General features: G+C 39.5%; 1 protein-coding gene across 1 annotated transcript in view; it reads left to right on the top strand.

Annotated features, from left to right (window-relative positions):
* Positions 1–1,422: 1,422 nt before the first annotated feature.
* LOC127428971 (ral guanine nucleotide dissociation stimulator-like) overlaps positions 1,423–16,582 on the top strand; it is a 55,999-nt gene continuing 40,839 nt past the window's right edge. The window contains exon 1 of the mRNA XM_051677669.1: positions 1,423–1,938. Within this exon, the coding sequence (XP_051533629.1) occupies positions 1,909–1,938 (30 nt within the window). The 5' untranslated portion in view covers positions 1,423–1,908. The remainder of the gene's footprint in view (positions 1,939–16,582) is intronic.

Raw genomic sequence — 16,582 nt, 5'->3', positions numbered from 1 at the left:
TCCAGAACTCAGTGTTTTATGATTAGATGTAATTAAGCTGTATTTATATCAGTGATTGTTTCTTTTATTATTTTATCTTTTACAAATGAACATAAATGTTAACTGCAGTTTTAAGGATTGTTGATGGGTTGAGCGTTCAGAGACTGATTGTCCTGAAACTGTTCTTCACTCTACACCACAGGAATCTGTCCACAGATAAATAAAGGGATGATTTCATTAATCATCCTCCAGCAATCTTCAAGACTGTGTGCAGATGTTGATCATTATTGATCTCTGATGTCATCAGTCGTTTACTGATCACTTTTATCACACTGATGTTTGTTTTCATTCATGTTGAAGAATTCGAGATCAACACAAACTTTATGACGTCATACAAACATTAGTGGTTTGTTGTTGTTTGTTTTGTGTTTTTGCGATTCAGCTTTTTTAATGTCAGCATGTTTTGTACATTTAAAGGTTCAATGGATGTAGATCAATGAAGGATGGATGAGTTGTGTTTCTGTGCAGTATGTACATTTATAGAAATCTCTTTTGTTTCTTGTGCATGTATTAATATATATATATATATATATATATATATATATATATATATATATATATATAGTTCTTGCTGTTATATATCAATGTTTTTATAATGCTTGCAGATGCACAATAAACATTTGAATCTTAAACTTGAAGCGTGACTCTCGCGGTGAAACGAGCGGAGTATGGAGTACGATCACCCCTTTAAAGTGTACTTAGTGAAACTGTAGTATGCATACTGTGCACAATATACCCATTTTTCATCTGCGTGCTGTGGAATACCTGGATGATCTTCTGCATGAATACTATATCTAGTTCCAATGGGATATTTAACAAAAACATATCTTAATGACCCTAGAGCAGGCTTCATTTCTTCAGCGCAAAATATACTTTATTATGTGTCTCTATTTGGAGTGATATATGACATGTTGTCCTGCAGTCTCGCATCTTTCTGTTTCCATGGAAACTCCTCCTGCAGAAGTGATGCAGAAATCAGCTGTCACGTGATGATGATTCATATGAATGCAGATAAAACACCTACATGTGATATTTGTATACGAGCAGTGTTGTTGTTCAGTATGTTAATGATAGTGTCGAGCACGCGCCTTCCGCTCCCGTGCGCGCTCTCGCCGCAGACCCACATCAGAAAACTGGTCGAATACCAATCGAAAGTGATCATCCCTATGCCCTACTCGCTACGAAGGACAGAGCTCTTGATGAGGGCACTCTGAAGGGAGCATGGCATCACAGTTTGAATGTCCGTCACTAAAATCTTGTGAAAAAATTATCTTTCTTTTGTTTGGAACATCCCTTCGAGTGAAGTGCCCTATCAAGGGCGCATAAAGGCTGTTTGGCACACGCCCGATCATATGTGTGTCAAGGGCACGAGCGAATAACATCATGAGATTCATAGCGGATTTGATTCATCTCATGTTGATTCAGCTGGAGTGAACGGATCCGCGCCGGTTCTGTTGCGGGTTCTGCGGGATTCGGGCCCGATTCTGGTTCTGCGGGTTTTTCCTGATTTAAACGGACTCACGAATCGCGATTCGGATTCGGATCTGATGCGCGTGAATGAAATGCCATGAATATAAACATCTATAATAATAATCTGAAATCATTTATGTGCTGATCTTCAGATTGTATTCACGCGCTTATTGATGGATTTATGTCTCGTGGATCTGATTTGTTCATATAAATGATCAGTTATTATTGTTTATTTACATGATCACACCGTGTATTGTTATTGTGTTGCTGGATTCTTTCACATATTGATCAGAATCAAAGAACACGATCATCTTCAGAAGGATTCTTCTCGTTCTGATTCGGTTCTGGAATGAATGTGCTCCTGCAAACACACATGATGATGATGATGATGAAGAGCTGATGAAGATGATGACGATGCTGGAGTCACAGGTAACTCTCACACACATGTGTCTTTGTGTTCATTTCTCATGAAAAATACAAACAAATCCTGAATGAGTGAATCAAACACAGAGTGATTCAGAAACATCTGGACCGAGTCCTGTAGTGTTATTAGACTGTAATGTCATGTTTTATGATCATATTCACATATTATGGGGTCATATCCAGACTGTACAGGATGTGTGTGTTATTTTACACAGTAATGTTTCAGACTGTGGGTTTAAAGTACAAATAAAATTAGAATGATTCTGATATCATGAATCAAGTCGGTTCACATGCAGCTACAAACACTGATCATAAACATCAACCTTTGATCGTCATCACTGAAATAAAACACTTCCGTTATGAAACATTAATGGAGAAATGCTTTTATTTTCTCTCTGGACGTTTATTGTCATACAGGAATCTGTCTTAAAGGGACAGTTCACCCAAAAATGAAAATTATCTCATTTACTCACCCTCATGCCATCCCAGATGTGTATGACTTTCTTCTGCAAGTGCAAGTGAATGGTGACCAAAACTTTGAAGCTCCAAAAGACACACAAAGGCAGCATAAAAGTAATCCATATGACTCCAGTGGTTTAATCCATGTCTTCAGAAGTGATATGATAGGTGTGGGTGAGAAACAGATCAATATTTAATTTTTTAATAAAAAATCTGTGCATTTAACTTCCTGAGACCCGAGCGTGACTGCTGTGTGCATTTTCCATTTCCCTTTTTCATTTGTTACTACACCGCAAAATCTGTGTACTCAAAATAACATTATCGGAGTTCATTTTAACGCTTTTTAAAGTGTCTCATGGGGTCCACTCAGAATAGAGTTATTTTAACGCTTTTTAAAGTGTCTCATGGGGTCCACTCCGAATAGAGTTATTTTAACGCTTTTTAAAGTGTCTCACGGGGTCCACTCCGAATAGAGTTATTTTAACGCTTTTTAAAGTGTGTCACGGGGTCCACTCCAAATAGAGTTATTTTAACAGTTTTTAAAGTGTGTCACGGGGTCCACTCCAAATAGAGTTATTTTAACGCTTTTTAAAGTGTCTCATGGGGTCCACTCCGAATAGAGTTATTTTAACGCTTTTTAAAGTGTGTCACGGGGTCCACTCCAAATAGAGTTATTTTAACAGTTTTTAAAGTGTCTCATGGGGTCCACTCCGAATAGAGTTATTTTAACGCCTTTTAAAGTGTCTCATGGGGTCCACTCAGAATAGAGTTATTTTAACGCTTTTTAAAGTGTCTCATGGGGTCCACTCCGAATAGAGTTATTTTAACGCTTTTTAAAGTGTGTCACGGGGTCCACTCCAAATAGAGTTATTTTAACAGTTTTTAAAGTGTGTCACGGGGTCCACTCCGAATAGAGTTATTTTAACGCTTTTTAAAGTGTCTCATGGGGTCCACTCCGAATAGAGTTATTTTAACGCTTTTTAAAGTGTCTCATGGGGTCCACTCCGAATAGAGTTATTTTAACGCTTTTTAAAGTGTGTCACGGGGTCCACTCCAAATAGAGTTATTTTAACAGTTTTTAAAGTGTCTCATGGGGTCCACTCCGAATAGAGTTATTTTAACGCCTTTTAAAGTGTCTCATGGGGTCCACTCAGAATAGAGTTATTTTAACGCTTTTTAAAGTGTCTCATGGGGTCCACTCCGAATAGAGTTATTTTAACGCTTTTTAAAGTGTGTCACGGGGTCCACTCCGAATAGAGTTATTTTAACGCTTTTTAAAGTGTCTCATGGGGTCCACTCCGAATAGAGTTATTTTAACACTTTTTAAAGTGTCTCATGGGGTCCACTCCGAATAGAGTTATTTTAACACTTTTTAAAGTGTTTCATGGGGTCCACTCCGAATAGAGTTATTTTAACGCTTTTTAAAGTGTATCATGGGGTCCACTCCGAATAGAGTTATTTTAACGCTTTTTAAAGTGTATCATGGGGTCCACTCCGAATAGAGTTATTTTAACGCTTTTTAAAGTGTCTCATGGGGTCCACTCCGAATAGAGTTATTTTAACGCTTTTTAAAGTGTCTCATGGGGTCCACTCCGAATAGAGTTATTTTAACGCTTTTTAAAGTGTGTCACGGGGTCCACTCCGAATAGAGTTATTTTAACTCTTTTTAAAGTGTCTCATGGGGTCCACTCCGAATAGAGTTATTTTAACGCTTTTTAAAGTGTCTCATGGGGTCCACTCTGAATAGAGTTATTTTAACGCTTTTTAAAGTGTGTCACAGGGTCCACTCCGAATAGAGTTATTTTAACGCTTTTTAAAGTGTGTCACAGGGTCCACTCCGAATAGAGTTATTTTAACGCTTTTTAAAGTGTCTCATGGGGTCCACTCCGAATAGAGTTATTTTAACGCTTTTTAAAGTGTGTCACGGGGTCCACTCCGAATAGAGTTATTTTAACACTTTTTAAAGTGTCTCATGGGGTCCACTCCGAATAGAGTTATTTTAACGCTTTTTAAAGTGTGTCACGGGGTCCACTCCAAATAGAGTTATTTTAACAGTTTTTAAAGTGTCTCATGGGGTCCACTCCGAATAGAGTTATTTTAAAGCTTTTTAAAGTGTCTCATGGGGTCCACTCCGAATAGAGTTATTTTAACTCTTTTTAAAGTGTCTCATGGGGTCCACTCCGAATAGAGTTATTTTAACGCTTTTTAAAGTGTGTCACGGGGTCCACTCCGAATAGAGTTATTTTAACTCTTTTTAAAGTGTCTCATGGGGTCCACTCCGAATAGAGTTATTTTAACGCTTTTTAAAGTGTGTCACGGGGTCCACTCCGAAGAGTTATTTTAACTCTTTTTAAAGTGTCTCATGGGGTCCACTCCGAATAGAGTTATTTTAACTCTTTTTAAAGTGTCTCATGGGGTCCACTCCGAAAAGAGTTATTTTAACACTTTTTAAAGTGTCTCATGGGGTCCACTCCGAATAGAGTTATTTTAACGCTTTTTAAAGTGTCTCATGGGGTCCACTCCGAATAGAGTTATTTTAAAGCTTTTTAAAGTGTCTCATGGGGTCCACTCCGAATAGAGTTATTTTAACTCTTTTTAAAGTGTCTCATGGGGTCCACTCCGAATAGAGTTATTTTAACGCTTTTTAAAGTGTCTCATGGGGTCCACTCCGAATAGAGTTATTTTAACGCTTTTTAAAGTGTCTCATGGGGTCCACTCTGAATAGAGTTATTTTAACGCTTTTTAAAGTGTGTCACAGGGTCCACTCCGAATAGAGTTATTTTAACGCTTTTTAAAGTGTGTCACGGGGTCCACTCCGAATAGAGTTATTTTAACGCTTTTTAAAGTGTCTCATGGGGTCCACTCCGAATAGAGTTATTTTAACGCTTTTTAAAGTGTGTCACGGGGTCCACTCCGAATAGAGTTATTTTAACACTTTTTAAAGTGTCTCATGGGGTCCACTCCGAATAGAGTTATTTTAACGCTTTTTAAAGTGTGTCACGGGGTCCACTCCGAATAGAGTTATTTTAACACTTTTTAAAGTGTCTCATGGGGTCCACTCCGAATAGAGTTATTTTAACGCTTTTTAAAGTGTGTCACGGGGTCCACTCCGAATAGAGTTATTTTAACACTTTTTAAAGTGTCTCATGGGGTCCACTCCGAATAGAGTTATTTTAACGCTTTTTAAAGTGTCTCACGGGGTCCACTCCGAATAGAGTTATTTTAACACTTTTTAAAGTGTGTCAATGGGGTCCACTCCGAATAGAGTTATTTTAACGCTTTTTAAAGTGTCTCACGGGGTCCACTCAGAATAGAGTTATTTTAACTCTTTTTAAAGTGTCTCATGGGGTCCACTCCGAAAAGAGTTATTTTAACGCTTTTTAAAGTGTCTCATGGGGTCCACTCCGAATAGAGTTATTTTAACGCTTTTTAAAGTGTCTCATGGGGTCCACTCCGAATAGAGTTATTTTAACGCTTTTTAAAGTGTCTCATGGGGTCCACTCCGAATAGAGTTATTTTAACGCTTTTTAAAGTGTCTCATGGGGTCCACTCCGAATAGAGTTATTTTAACGCTTTTTAAAGTGTCTCATGGGGTCCACTCCGAATAGAGTTATTTTAACGCTTTTTAAAGTGTCTCATGGGGTCCACTCCGAATAGAGTTATTTTAACGCTTTTTAAAGTGTCTCATGGGGTCCACTCCGAATAGAGTTATTTTAACGCTTTTTAAAGTGTGTCACGGGGTCCACTCCGAATAGAGTTATTTTAACTCTTTTTAAAGTGTCTCATGGGGTCCACTCCGAATAGAGTTATTTTAACGCTTTTTAAAGTGTGTCACAGGGTCCACTCCGAATAGAGTTATTTTAACGCTTTTTAAAGTGTCTCATGGGGTCCACTCCGAATAGAGTTATTTTAACGCTTTTTAAAGTGTCTCATGGGGTCCACTCCGAATAGAGTTATTTTAACGCTTTTTAAAGTGTGTCACGGGGTCCACTCCGAATAGAGTTATTTTAACGCTTTTTAAAGTGTGTCACGGGGTCCACTCCGAATAGAGTTATTTTAACACTTTTTAAAGTGTCTCATGGGGTCCACTCCGAATAGAGTTATTTTAACACTTTTTAAAGTGTGTCACGGGGTCCACTCCGAATAGAGTTATTTTAACACTTTTTAAAGTGTCTCATGGGGTCCACTCCGAATAGAGTTATTTTAACACTTTTTAAAGTGTCTCATGGGGTCCACTCCGAATAGAGTTATTTTAACGCTTTTTAAAGTGTCTCATGGGGTCCACTCCGAATAGAGTTATTTTAACACTTTTTAAAGTGTCTCATGGGGTCCACTCCGAATAGAGTTATTTTAACGCTTTTTAAAGTGTCTCATGGGGTCCACTCCGAATAGAGTTATTTTAACACTTTTTAAAGTGTCTCATGGGGTCCACTCCGAATAGAGTTATTTTAACACTTTTTAAAGTGTCTCACGGGGTCCACTCCAAACCCACACCTATCATATCACTTCTGAAGACATGGATTAAAGCACTGGAGTCTTATGGATTACTTTTGTGCTGCCTTTATGTGCTTTTTGGAGCTTCAAAGTTCTGGTCACCATTCACTTGCATTGTATGGATCTACAGAGCTGAAATATTCTTCTAAAAATCTTCATTTGTGTTCTGCAGAAAAAAGAAAGTCATACACATCTGGGATGACATGAGTGTGATTACATGATGAGAGAAATATCATTTTTTGGTGAACTGTCCCTTTAATGCTATTACCATAATATTTTACACAGACATCATGGTATTATTTAAAGTACTTAAAAAGTGCCATGACAATACACCGGCCCATGAAATGGTAATTATAAAACATGCTATAAATCAGTGTCAGAAATGAACTTTTATATTAAGGTGCAATATTTGCCCCCTTGATTTGATTTTCAGGGGCTCCTTTTACCTTTATGAGGACATATGTTTTATAACCATTTAAAGCAAACTGTGTCTCAACTGTTTGTCAAATATGTCAGTTTAATTCATTAGATTGACAATTTTACACTAAGAATTAAATCAACATTAACTCATCTTTTATGCCATAATATGTATAACTGTAATAGAATATTAATAACAATATCAGATGTTACAAATAAAAACAGAAGAATTCATTATGAGGGGATTTTAAATTTAAGGGGCATTTTCATCATTTTTAGTGTGACTTTTGCCCCGAGCCCCCTTCATTTCTGACCCTGTTATATATTGATGTACTACAGTCTGACCATCTGATGGTACTACCACAGAACAGTTTTTGTAAAGGGCAGACATGCAGCTGAAGTACAGATCTGATTCTGTGTACATGTGACCTTCTGTTATAACTAATTAATATACATGATCATTTATTCAGAGGTATGAGCAGTGCTGAGTGACTCAGTTACTCCTGTAGATAATATTGATCACCTGTGTTCACTTCCTGCTTTTGAAATCTGACACAGGAAGTGCATGACTGCTCAGAGAGTTCAGTTTATGTGTGTGTGTGTGTGTTTATGAACTGAACTTCAGTCATTTACAGTGTTTATATGAGATCATATACAGTAATAATAATAATAGTTCATATACGTGTCCATCAGTGATCTTCAGCTGAACTCTAGTGTAGAGAAAGAGGTCAGGGGTGTCCTGTATCAGAGAGGGTTCCACTCATGAATGTCTCTGTGAATGTGTGTGTGTGTTTCCTGTTTCTGAGCAGCTGTGAGTGTGTTTCCTCAATCAATCAATCAGCAGTTAAAGAGTGAATCTCTCTAAACCTGTCAAAAAGCAAACAAATGGACTCTTATTTCTTGTTAATGCAATCATAATAATAATAATGCATTATTTAAACTGAAATAATTATATTTTTTCAAGTTATGCGCATGACTGAGTTCAGCAGCTTCAGTGCCAGTGATCCAAAACTCTCAGAGTCTGTTTCCTCTGCAGGGAATCTGAGGAAGTGTGTGTGTGTGTTACATGTGTGTGTCTATGTGCAGTGAGTGTGTTATGTGTGTGTGTGTGTGTGTGTGTGAGTGTGTTATATGTGTGTGTCTATGTGCAGTGAGTGTGTTATGTGTGTGTGTGTGTGTGTGTGTGTGTGTTATATGTGTGTGTCTATGTGCAGTGAGTGTGTTATGTGTGTGTGTGTGTGTGTGTGTGTGTGTGTTACATGTGTGTGTCTATGTGCAGTGAGTGTGTTATGTGTGTGTGTGTGTGTGTGTGAGTGTGTTATATGTGTGTGTCTATGTGCAGTGAGTGTGTTATGTGTGTGTGTGAGTGTGTTATATGTGTGTGTCTATGTGCAGTGAGTGTGTTATGTGTGTGTGTGTTATATGTGTGTGTCTATGTGCAGTGAGTGTGTTATGTGTGTGTGTGTGTGTGTGTGAGTGTGTTATATGTGTGTGTCTATGTGCAGTGAGTGTGTTATGTGTGTGTGTGTGTGTGTGTGTTATATGTGTGTGTCTATGTGCAGTGAGTGTGTTATGTGTGTGTGTGTGTGTGTGTTACATGTGTGTGTCTATGTGCAGTGAGTGTGTTATGTGTGTGTGTGTGTGTGTGTGAGTGTGTTATATGTGTGTGTCTATGTGCAGTGAGTGTGTTATGTGTGTGTGTGTGTGTGTGTGTGTGTGTTATATGTGTGTGTCTATGTGCAGTGAGTGTGTTATGTGTGTGTGTGTGTGTGTGTGTTACATGTGTGTGTCTATGTGCAGTGAGTGTGTTATGTGTGTGTGTGTGTGTGTGAGTGTGTTATATGTGTGTGTCTATGTGCAGTGAGTGTGTTATGTGTGTGTGTGAGTGTGTTATATGTGTGTGTCTATGTGCAGTGAGTGTGTTATGTGTGTGTGTGTGTGTGTGTGTTATATGTGTGTGTCTATGTGCAGTGAGTGTGTTATGTGTGTGTGTGTGTGTGTTATATGTGTGTGTCTATGTGCAGTGAGTGTGTTATGTGTGTGTGTGTGTGTGTGTGTGTGAGTGTGTTATATGTGTGTGTCTATGTGCAGTGAGTGTGTTATGTGTGTGTGTGTGTGTGTGTGTTATATGTGTGTGTCTATGTGCAGTGAGTGTGTTATGTGTGTGTGTGTGTGTGTGTGTGTTACATGTGTGTGTCTATGTGCAGTGAGTGTGTTATGTGTGTGTGTGTGTGTGTGAGTGTGTTATATGTGTGTGTCTATGTGCAGTGAGTGTGTTATGTGTGTGTGTGAGTGTGTTATATGTGTGTGTCTATGTGCAGTGAGTGTGTTATGTGTGTGTGTGTGTGTGTTATATGTGTGTGTCTATGTGCAGTGAGTGTGTTATGTGTGTGTGTGTGTGTGTTATATGTGTGTGTCTATGTGCAGTGAGTGTGTTATGTGTGTGTGTGTGTGAGTGTGTTATATGTGTGTGTCTATGTGCAGTGAGTGTGTTATGTGTGTGTGTGTGTGTTATATGTGTGTGTCTATGTGCAGTGAGTGTGTTATGTGTGTGTGTGTGTGTGTGTGTGTTATATGTGTGTGTCTATGTGCAGTGAGTGTGTTATGTGTGTGTGTGTGTGTGTGTGTGTGTTATATGTGTGTGTCTATGTGCAGTGAGTGTGTTATGTGTGTGTGTGTCTGTGTGAGTGTGTTATATGTGTGTGTCTATGTGCAGTGAGTGTGTTATGTGTGTGTGTGTGTGTGTGTTATATGTGTGTGTCTATGTGCAGTGAGTGTGTTGTGTGTGTGTGTGTGTGTGTTATATGTGTGTGTCTATGTGCAGTGAGTGTGTTATGTGTGTGTGTGTGTGTTATGTGTGTGTCTATGTGCAGTGAGTGTGTTATGTGTGTGTTATATATGTGTGTTATGTGTGTGTGTGAGTGTTATATGTTTGTGTGCAGTGAGTGTGTTATGTGTGGGTTGTATATGTGTGTTGTGTGTGTGTGTAGTGAGTGTGTTATGTGTGTGCTATATATGTGTGTTGTATATGTGTGTTGTGTGTGTGTGTAGTGAGTGTGTTATGTGTGTGCTATATATGTGTGTTGTATATGTGTGTTGTATATGTGTGTTGTGTGTGTGTGTAGTGAGTGTGTTATGTGTGTGCTATATATGTGTGTTGTATATGTGTGTTGTGTGTGTGTAGTGAGTGTGTTATGTGTGTGCTATATATGTGTGTTGTGTGTGTGTGTGTGTGTGTGTGTAGTGAGTGTGTTATGTGTGTGTTATATATGTGTGTTGTGTGTGTGTGTGTGTGTGTGTGTGTGTAGTGAGTGTGTTATGTGTGTGTTATATATGTGTGTTATGTGTGTGTGAGTGTGTTATATGTTTGTGTGCAGTGAGTGTGTTATGTGTGTGTTGTATATGTGTGTTGTGTGTGTGTGTAGTGAGTGTGTTATGTGTGTGTTATGTGTGTTGCGTGTAGTGTGTGTGTGTGTGTAGTGAGTGTGTTATGTGTGTGTTATATATGTGTGTTGTGTGTGTGTGTGTGTGTGTAGTGAGTGTGTTATGTGTGTGTTATATATGTGTGTTGTGTGTGTGTGTGTGTGTGTGTGTAGTGAGTGTGTTATGTGTGTGTTATATATGTGTGTTGTGTGTGTGTGTGTGTGTGTGTGTGTGTAGTGAGTGTGTTATGTGTGTGTTATATATGTGTGTTGCGTGTAGTGTGTGTGTTATATGTGTGTTATATGTCTGTGTTTGTGTGCAGTGAGTGTGTTATGTGTGTGTTATATATGTGTGTTGTGTGTGTGTGTGTGTGTGTGTAGTGAGTGTGTTATGTGTGTGTTATATATGTGTGTTGCGTGTAGTGTGTGTGTTATATGTGTGTTATATGTCTGTGTTTGTGTGCAGTGAGTGTGTGTGTTGTGAGTGTGTGTGTTGTGAGTGAGTGAGTGAGTGTGTGTGTTGTGAGTGAGTGAGTGTGTGTGTGTTTGTGTGCAGTGAGTGTGTTGTGTGTTATATGTGTGTGTCTGTGTGCAGTGAGTGTGTTATGTGTGTGTCTGTGTGCAGTGAGTGTGTTATGTGTGTTATATGTGTGTGTCTGTGTGTAGTGAGTGTGTTATGTGTGTTATATGTGTGTGTTTGTGTGCAGTGAGTGTGTTATGTGTGTGTGTCTGTGTGCAGTGAGTGTGTTATGTGTGTGTCTGTGTGCAGTGAGTGCGTTATGTGTGTGCGTTTGTGTGCAGTGAGTGTGTTGTGTGTTATATGTGTGTGTCTGTGTGCAGTGAGTGCGTTATGTGTGTGCGTTTGTGTGCAGTGAGTGTGTTGTGTGTTATATGTGTGTGTCTGTGTGTAGTGAGTGTGTTATGTGTGTTATATGTGTGTGTCTGTGTGCAGTGAGTTTGTTGTGTGTTATATGTGTGTGTCTGTGTGCAGTGAGTGTGTTATGTGTGTGTCTGTGTGCAGTGAGTGTGTTATGTGTGTTATATGTGTGTGTCTGTGTGTAGTGAGTGTGTTATGTGTGTGCGTTTGTGTGCAGTGAGTGTGTTGTGTGTTATATGTGTGTGTCTGTGTGCAGTGAGTGTGTTATGTGTGTGTCTGTGTGCAGTGAGTGCGTTATGTGTGTGCGTTTGTGTGCAGTGAGTGTGTTGTGTGTTATATGTGTGTGTCTGTGTGCAGTGAGTGTGTTATGTGTGTGTCTGTGTGCAGTGAGTGTGTTATGTGTGTTATGTGTGTGTCTATGTGCAGTGAGTGTGTTATGTGTGTGTTATATATGTGTGTTATGTGTGTGTGTGAGTGTGTTATATGTTTGTGTGCAGTGAGTGTGTTATGTGTGTGTTGTATATGTGTTGTGTGTGTGTGTAGTGAGTGTGTTATGTGTGTGCTATATATGTGTGTTGTATATGTGTGTTGTGTGTGTGTGTGTAGTGAGTGTGTTATGTGTGTGCTATATATGTGTGTTGTATATGTGTGTTGTATATGTGTGTTGTGTGTGTGTGTAGTGAGTGTGTTATGTGTGTGCTATATATGTGTGTTGTATATGTGTGTTGTGTGTGTGTGTAGTGAGTGTGTTATGTGTGTGCTATATATGTGTGTTGTGTGTGTGTGTGTGTGTGTAGTGAGTGTGTTATGTGTGTGTTATATATGTGTGTTGTGTGTGTGTGTGTGTGTGTGTGTGTGTGTGTAGTGAGTGTGTTATGTGTGTGTTATATATGTGTGTTATGTGTGTGTGTGAGTGTGTTATATGTTTGTGTGCAGTGAGTGTGTTATGTGTGTGTTGTATATGTGTGTTGTATGTGTGTGTAGTGAGTGTGTTATGTGTGTGGTATATATGTGTGTTGTGTGTGTGTGTGTGTGTAGTGAGTGTGTTATGTGTGTGTTATATATGTGTGTTGTGTGTGTGTGTGTGTAGTGAGTGTGTTATGTGTGTGTTATATATGTGTGTTGCGTGTAGTGTGTGTGTGTGTGTAGTGAGTGTGTTATGTGTGTGTTATATATGTGTGTTGTGTGTGTGTGTGTGTAGTGAGTGTGTTATGTGTGTGTTATATATGTGTGTTGTGTGTGTGTGTGTGTGTGTAGTGAGTGTGTTATGTGTGTGTTATATATGTGTGTTGTGTGTGTGTGTGTGTGTGTGTGTGTGTGTAGTGAGTGTGTTATGTGTGTGTTATATATGTGTGTTGCGTGTAGTGTGTGTGTTATATGTGTGTTATATGTCTGTGTTTGTGTGGAGTGAGTGTGTTATGTGTGTGTTATATATGTGTGTTGTGTGTGTGTGTGTGTGTGTGTGTGTGTAGTGAGTGTGTTATGTGTGTGTTATATATGTGTGTTGCGTGTAGTGTGTGTGTTATATGTGTGTTATATGTCTGTGTTTGTGTGCAGTGAGTGTGTTGTGTGTTATATGTGTGTGTCTGTGTGCAGTGAGTGTGTTATGTGTGTGTCTGTGTGCAGTGAGTGTGTTATGTGTGTTATATGTGTGTGTCTGTGTGTAGTGAGTGTGTTATGTGTGTTATATGTGTGTGTCTGTGTGCAGTGAGTGTGTTATGTGTGTGTCTGTGTGCAGTGAGTGTGTTATGTGTGTTATATGTGTGTGTCTGTGTGTAGTGAGTGTGTTATGTGTGTTATATGTGTGTGTTTGTGTGCAGTGAGTGTGTTATGTGTGTTATATGTGTGTGTCTGTGTGCAGTGAGTGTGTTATGTGTGTGTCTGTGTGCAGTGAGTGTGTTATGTGTGTTATATGTGTGTGTCTGTGTGTAGTGAGTGTGTTATGTGTGTTATATGTGTGTGTCTGTGTGCAGTGAGTGTGTTATGTGTGTTATATGTGTGTGTCTGTGTGCAGTGAGTGCGTTATGTGTGTGCGTTTGTGTGCAGTGAGTGGGTTGTGTGTTATATGTGTGTGTCTGTGTGCAGTGAGTGTGTTATGTGTGTGTCTGTGTGCAGTGAGTGTGTTATGTGTGTTATATGTGTGTGTCTGTGTGTAGTGAGTGTGTTATGTGTGTTATATGTGTGTGTCTGTGTGCAGTGAGTTTGTTGTGTGTTATATGTGTGTGTCTGTGTGCAGTGAGTGTGTTATGTGTGTTATATGTGTGTGTCTGTGTGCAGTGAGTGCGTTATGTGTGTGCGTTTGTGTGCAGTGAGTGTGTTGTGTGTTATATGTGTGTGTCTGTGTGCAGTGAGTGTGTTATGTGTGTGTCTGTGTGCAGTGAGTGTGTTATGTGTGTGTCTGTGTGCAGTGAGTGTGTTATATGTGTGTGTCTGTGTGCAGTGAGTGCGTTATGTGTGTGCGTTTGTGTGCAGTGAGTGTGTTGTGTGTTATATGTGTGTGTCTGTGTGCAGTGAGTGTGTTATGTGTGTGTCTGTGTGCAGTGAGTGTGTTATGTGTGTTATGTGTGTGTCTATGTGCAGTGAGTGTGTTATGTGTGTGTTATATATGTGTGTTATGTGTGTGTGTGAGTGTGTTATATGTTTGTGTGCAGTGAGTGTGTTATGTGTGTGTTGTATATGTGTGTTGTGTGTGTGTGTAGTGAGTGTGTTATGTGTGTGCTATATATGTGTGTTGTATATGTGTGTTGTGTGTGTGTGTGTAGTGAGTGTGTTATGTGTGTGCTATATATGTGTGTTGTATATGTGTGTTGTATATGTGTGTTGTGTGTGTGTGTAGTGAGTGTGTTATGTGTGTGCTATATATGTGTGTTGTATATGTGTGTTGTGTGTGTGTGTAGTGAGTGTGTTATGTGTGTGCTATATATGTGTGTTGTGTGTGTGTGTGTGTGTGTAGTGAGTGTGTTATGTGTGTGTTATATATGTGTGTTGTGTGTGTGTGTGTGTGTGTGTGTGTGTGTAGTGAGTGTGTTATGTGTGTGTTATATATGTGTGTTATGTGTGTGTGTGAGTGTGTTATATGTTTGTGTGCAGTGAGTGTGTTATGTGTGTGTTGTATATGTGTGTTGTATGTGTGTGTAGTGAGTGTGTTATGTGTGTGCTATATATGTGTGTTGTGTGTGTGTGTGTGTGTAGTGAGTGTGTTATGTGTGTGTTATATATGTGTGTTGTGTGTGTGTGTGTGTAGTGAGTGTGTTATGTGTGCGTTATATATGTGTGTTGCGTGTAGTGTGTGTGTGTGTGTAGTGAGTGTGTTATGTGTGTGTTATATATGTGTGTTGTGTGTGTGTGTGTGTAGTGAGTGTGTTATGTGTGTGTTATATATGTGTGTTGTGTGTGTGTGTGTGTGTGTAGTGAGTGTGTTATGTGTGTGTTATATATGTGTGTTGTGTGTGTGTGTGTGTGTGTGTGTGTGTGTGTAGTGAGTGTGTTATGTGTGTGTTATATATGTGTGTTGCGTGTAGTGTGTGTGTTATATGTGTGTTATATGTCTGTGTTTGTGTGCAGTGAGTGTGTTATGTGTGTGTTATATATGTGTGTTGTGTGTGTGTGTGTGTGTGTGTGTGTAGTGAGTGTGTTATGTGTGTGTTATATATGTGTGTTGCGTGTAGTGTGTGTGTTATATGTGTGTTATATGTCTGTGTTTGTGTGCAGTGAGTGTGTTGTGTGTTATATGTGTGTGTCTGTGTGCAGTGAGTGTGTTGTGTGTGTCTGTGTGCAGTGAGTGTGTTATGTGTGTTATATGTGTGTGTCTGTGTGTAGTGAGTGTGTTATGTGTGTTATATGTGTGTGTCTGTGTGCAGTGAGTGTGTTATGTGTGTGTCTGTGTGCAGTGAGTGTGTTATGTGTGTTATATGTGTGTGTCTGTGTGTAGTGAGTGTGTTATGTGTGTTATATGTGTGTGTTTGTGTGCAGTGAGTGTGTTATGTGTGTTATATGTGTGTGTCTGTGTGCAGTGAGTGTGTTATGTGTGTGTCTGTGTGCAGTGAGTGTGTTATGTGTGTTATATGTGTGTGTCTGTGTGTAGTGAGTGTGTTATGTGTGTTATATGTGTGTGTCTGTGTGCAGTGAGTGTGTTATGTGTGTTATATGTGTGTGTCTGTGTGCAGTGAGTGCGTTATGTGTGTGCGTTTGTGTGCAGTGAGTGTGTTGTGTGTTATATGTGTGTGTCTGTGTGCAGTGAGTGTGTTATGTGTGTGTCTGTGTGCAGTGAGTGTGTTATGTGTGTTATATGTGTGTCTGTGTGTAGTGAGTGTGTTATGTGTGTTATATGTGTGTGTCTGTGTGCAGTGAGTTTGTTGTGTGTTATATGTGTGTGTCTGTGTGCAGTGAGTGTGTTATGTGTGTTATATGTGTGTGTCTGTGTGCAGTGAGTGCGTTATGTGTGTGCGTTTGTGTGCAGTGAGTGTGTTGTGTGTTATATGTGTGTGTCTGTGTGCAGTGAGTGTGTTATGTGTGTGTCTGTGTGCAGTGAGTGTGTTATGTGTGTTATATGTGTGTGTCTGTGTGTAGTGAGGGTGTTATGTGTGTGCGTTTGTGTGCAGTGAGTGTGTTGTGTGTTATATGTGTGTGTCTGTGTGCAGTGAGTGTGTTATGTGTGTGTCTGTGTGCATTGAGTGTGTTATGTGTGTTATATGTGTGTGTCTGTGTGCAGTGAGTGCGTTATGTGTGTGCGTTTGTGTGCAGTGAGTGTGTTGTGTGTTATATGTGTGTGTCTGTGTGCAGTGAGTGTGTTATGTGTGTGTCTGTGTGCAGTGAGTGTGTTATGTGTGTTATATGTGTGTGTCTGTGTGCAGTGAGTGTGTTATGTGTGTTATATGTGTGTGTCTGTGTGCAGTGAGTGCGTTATGTGTGTGCGTTTGTGTGCAGTGAGTGTGTTGTGTGTTATATGTGTGTGTCTGTGTGCAGTGAGTGTGTTATGTGT

This window comes from Myxocyprinus asiaticus, chromosome 38 (genome assembly GCF_019703515.2).
Source record: "Myxocyprinus asiaticus isolate MX2 ecotype Aquarium Trade chromosome 38, UBuf_Myxa_2, whole genome shotgun sequence".
Lineage (NCBI taxonomy): Eukaryota > Metazoa > Chordata > Actinopteri > Cypriniformes > Catostomidae > Myxocyprinus > Myxocyprinus asiaticus.
The sequence above is the reverse complement of the archived record's forward strand: the minus strand, read 5'-3'. Positions and strand labels throughout refer to the sequence as shown.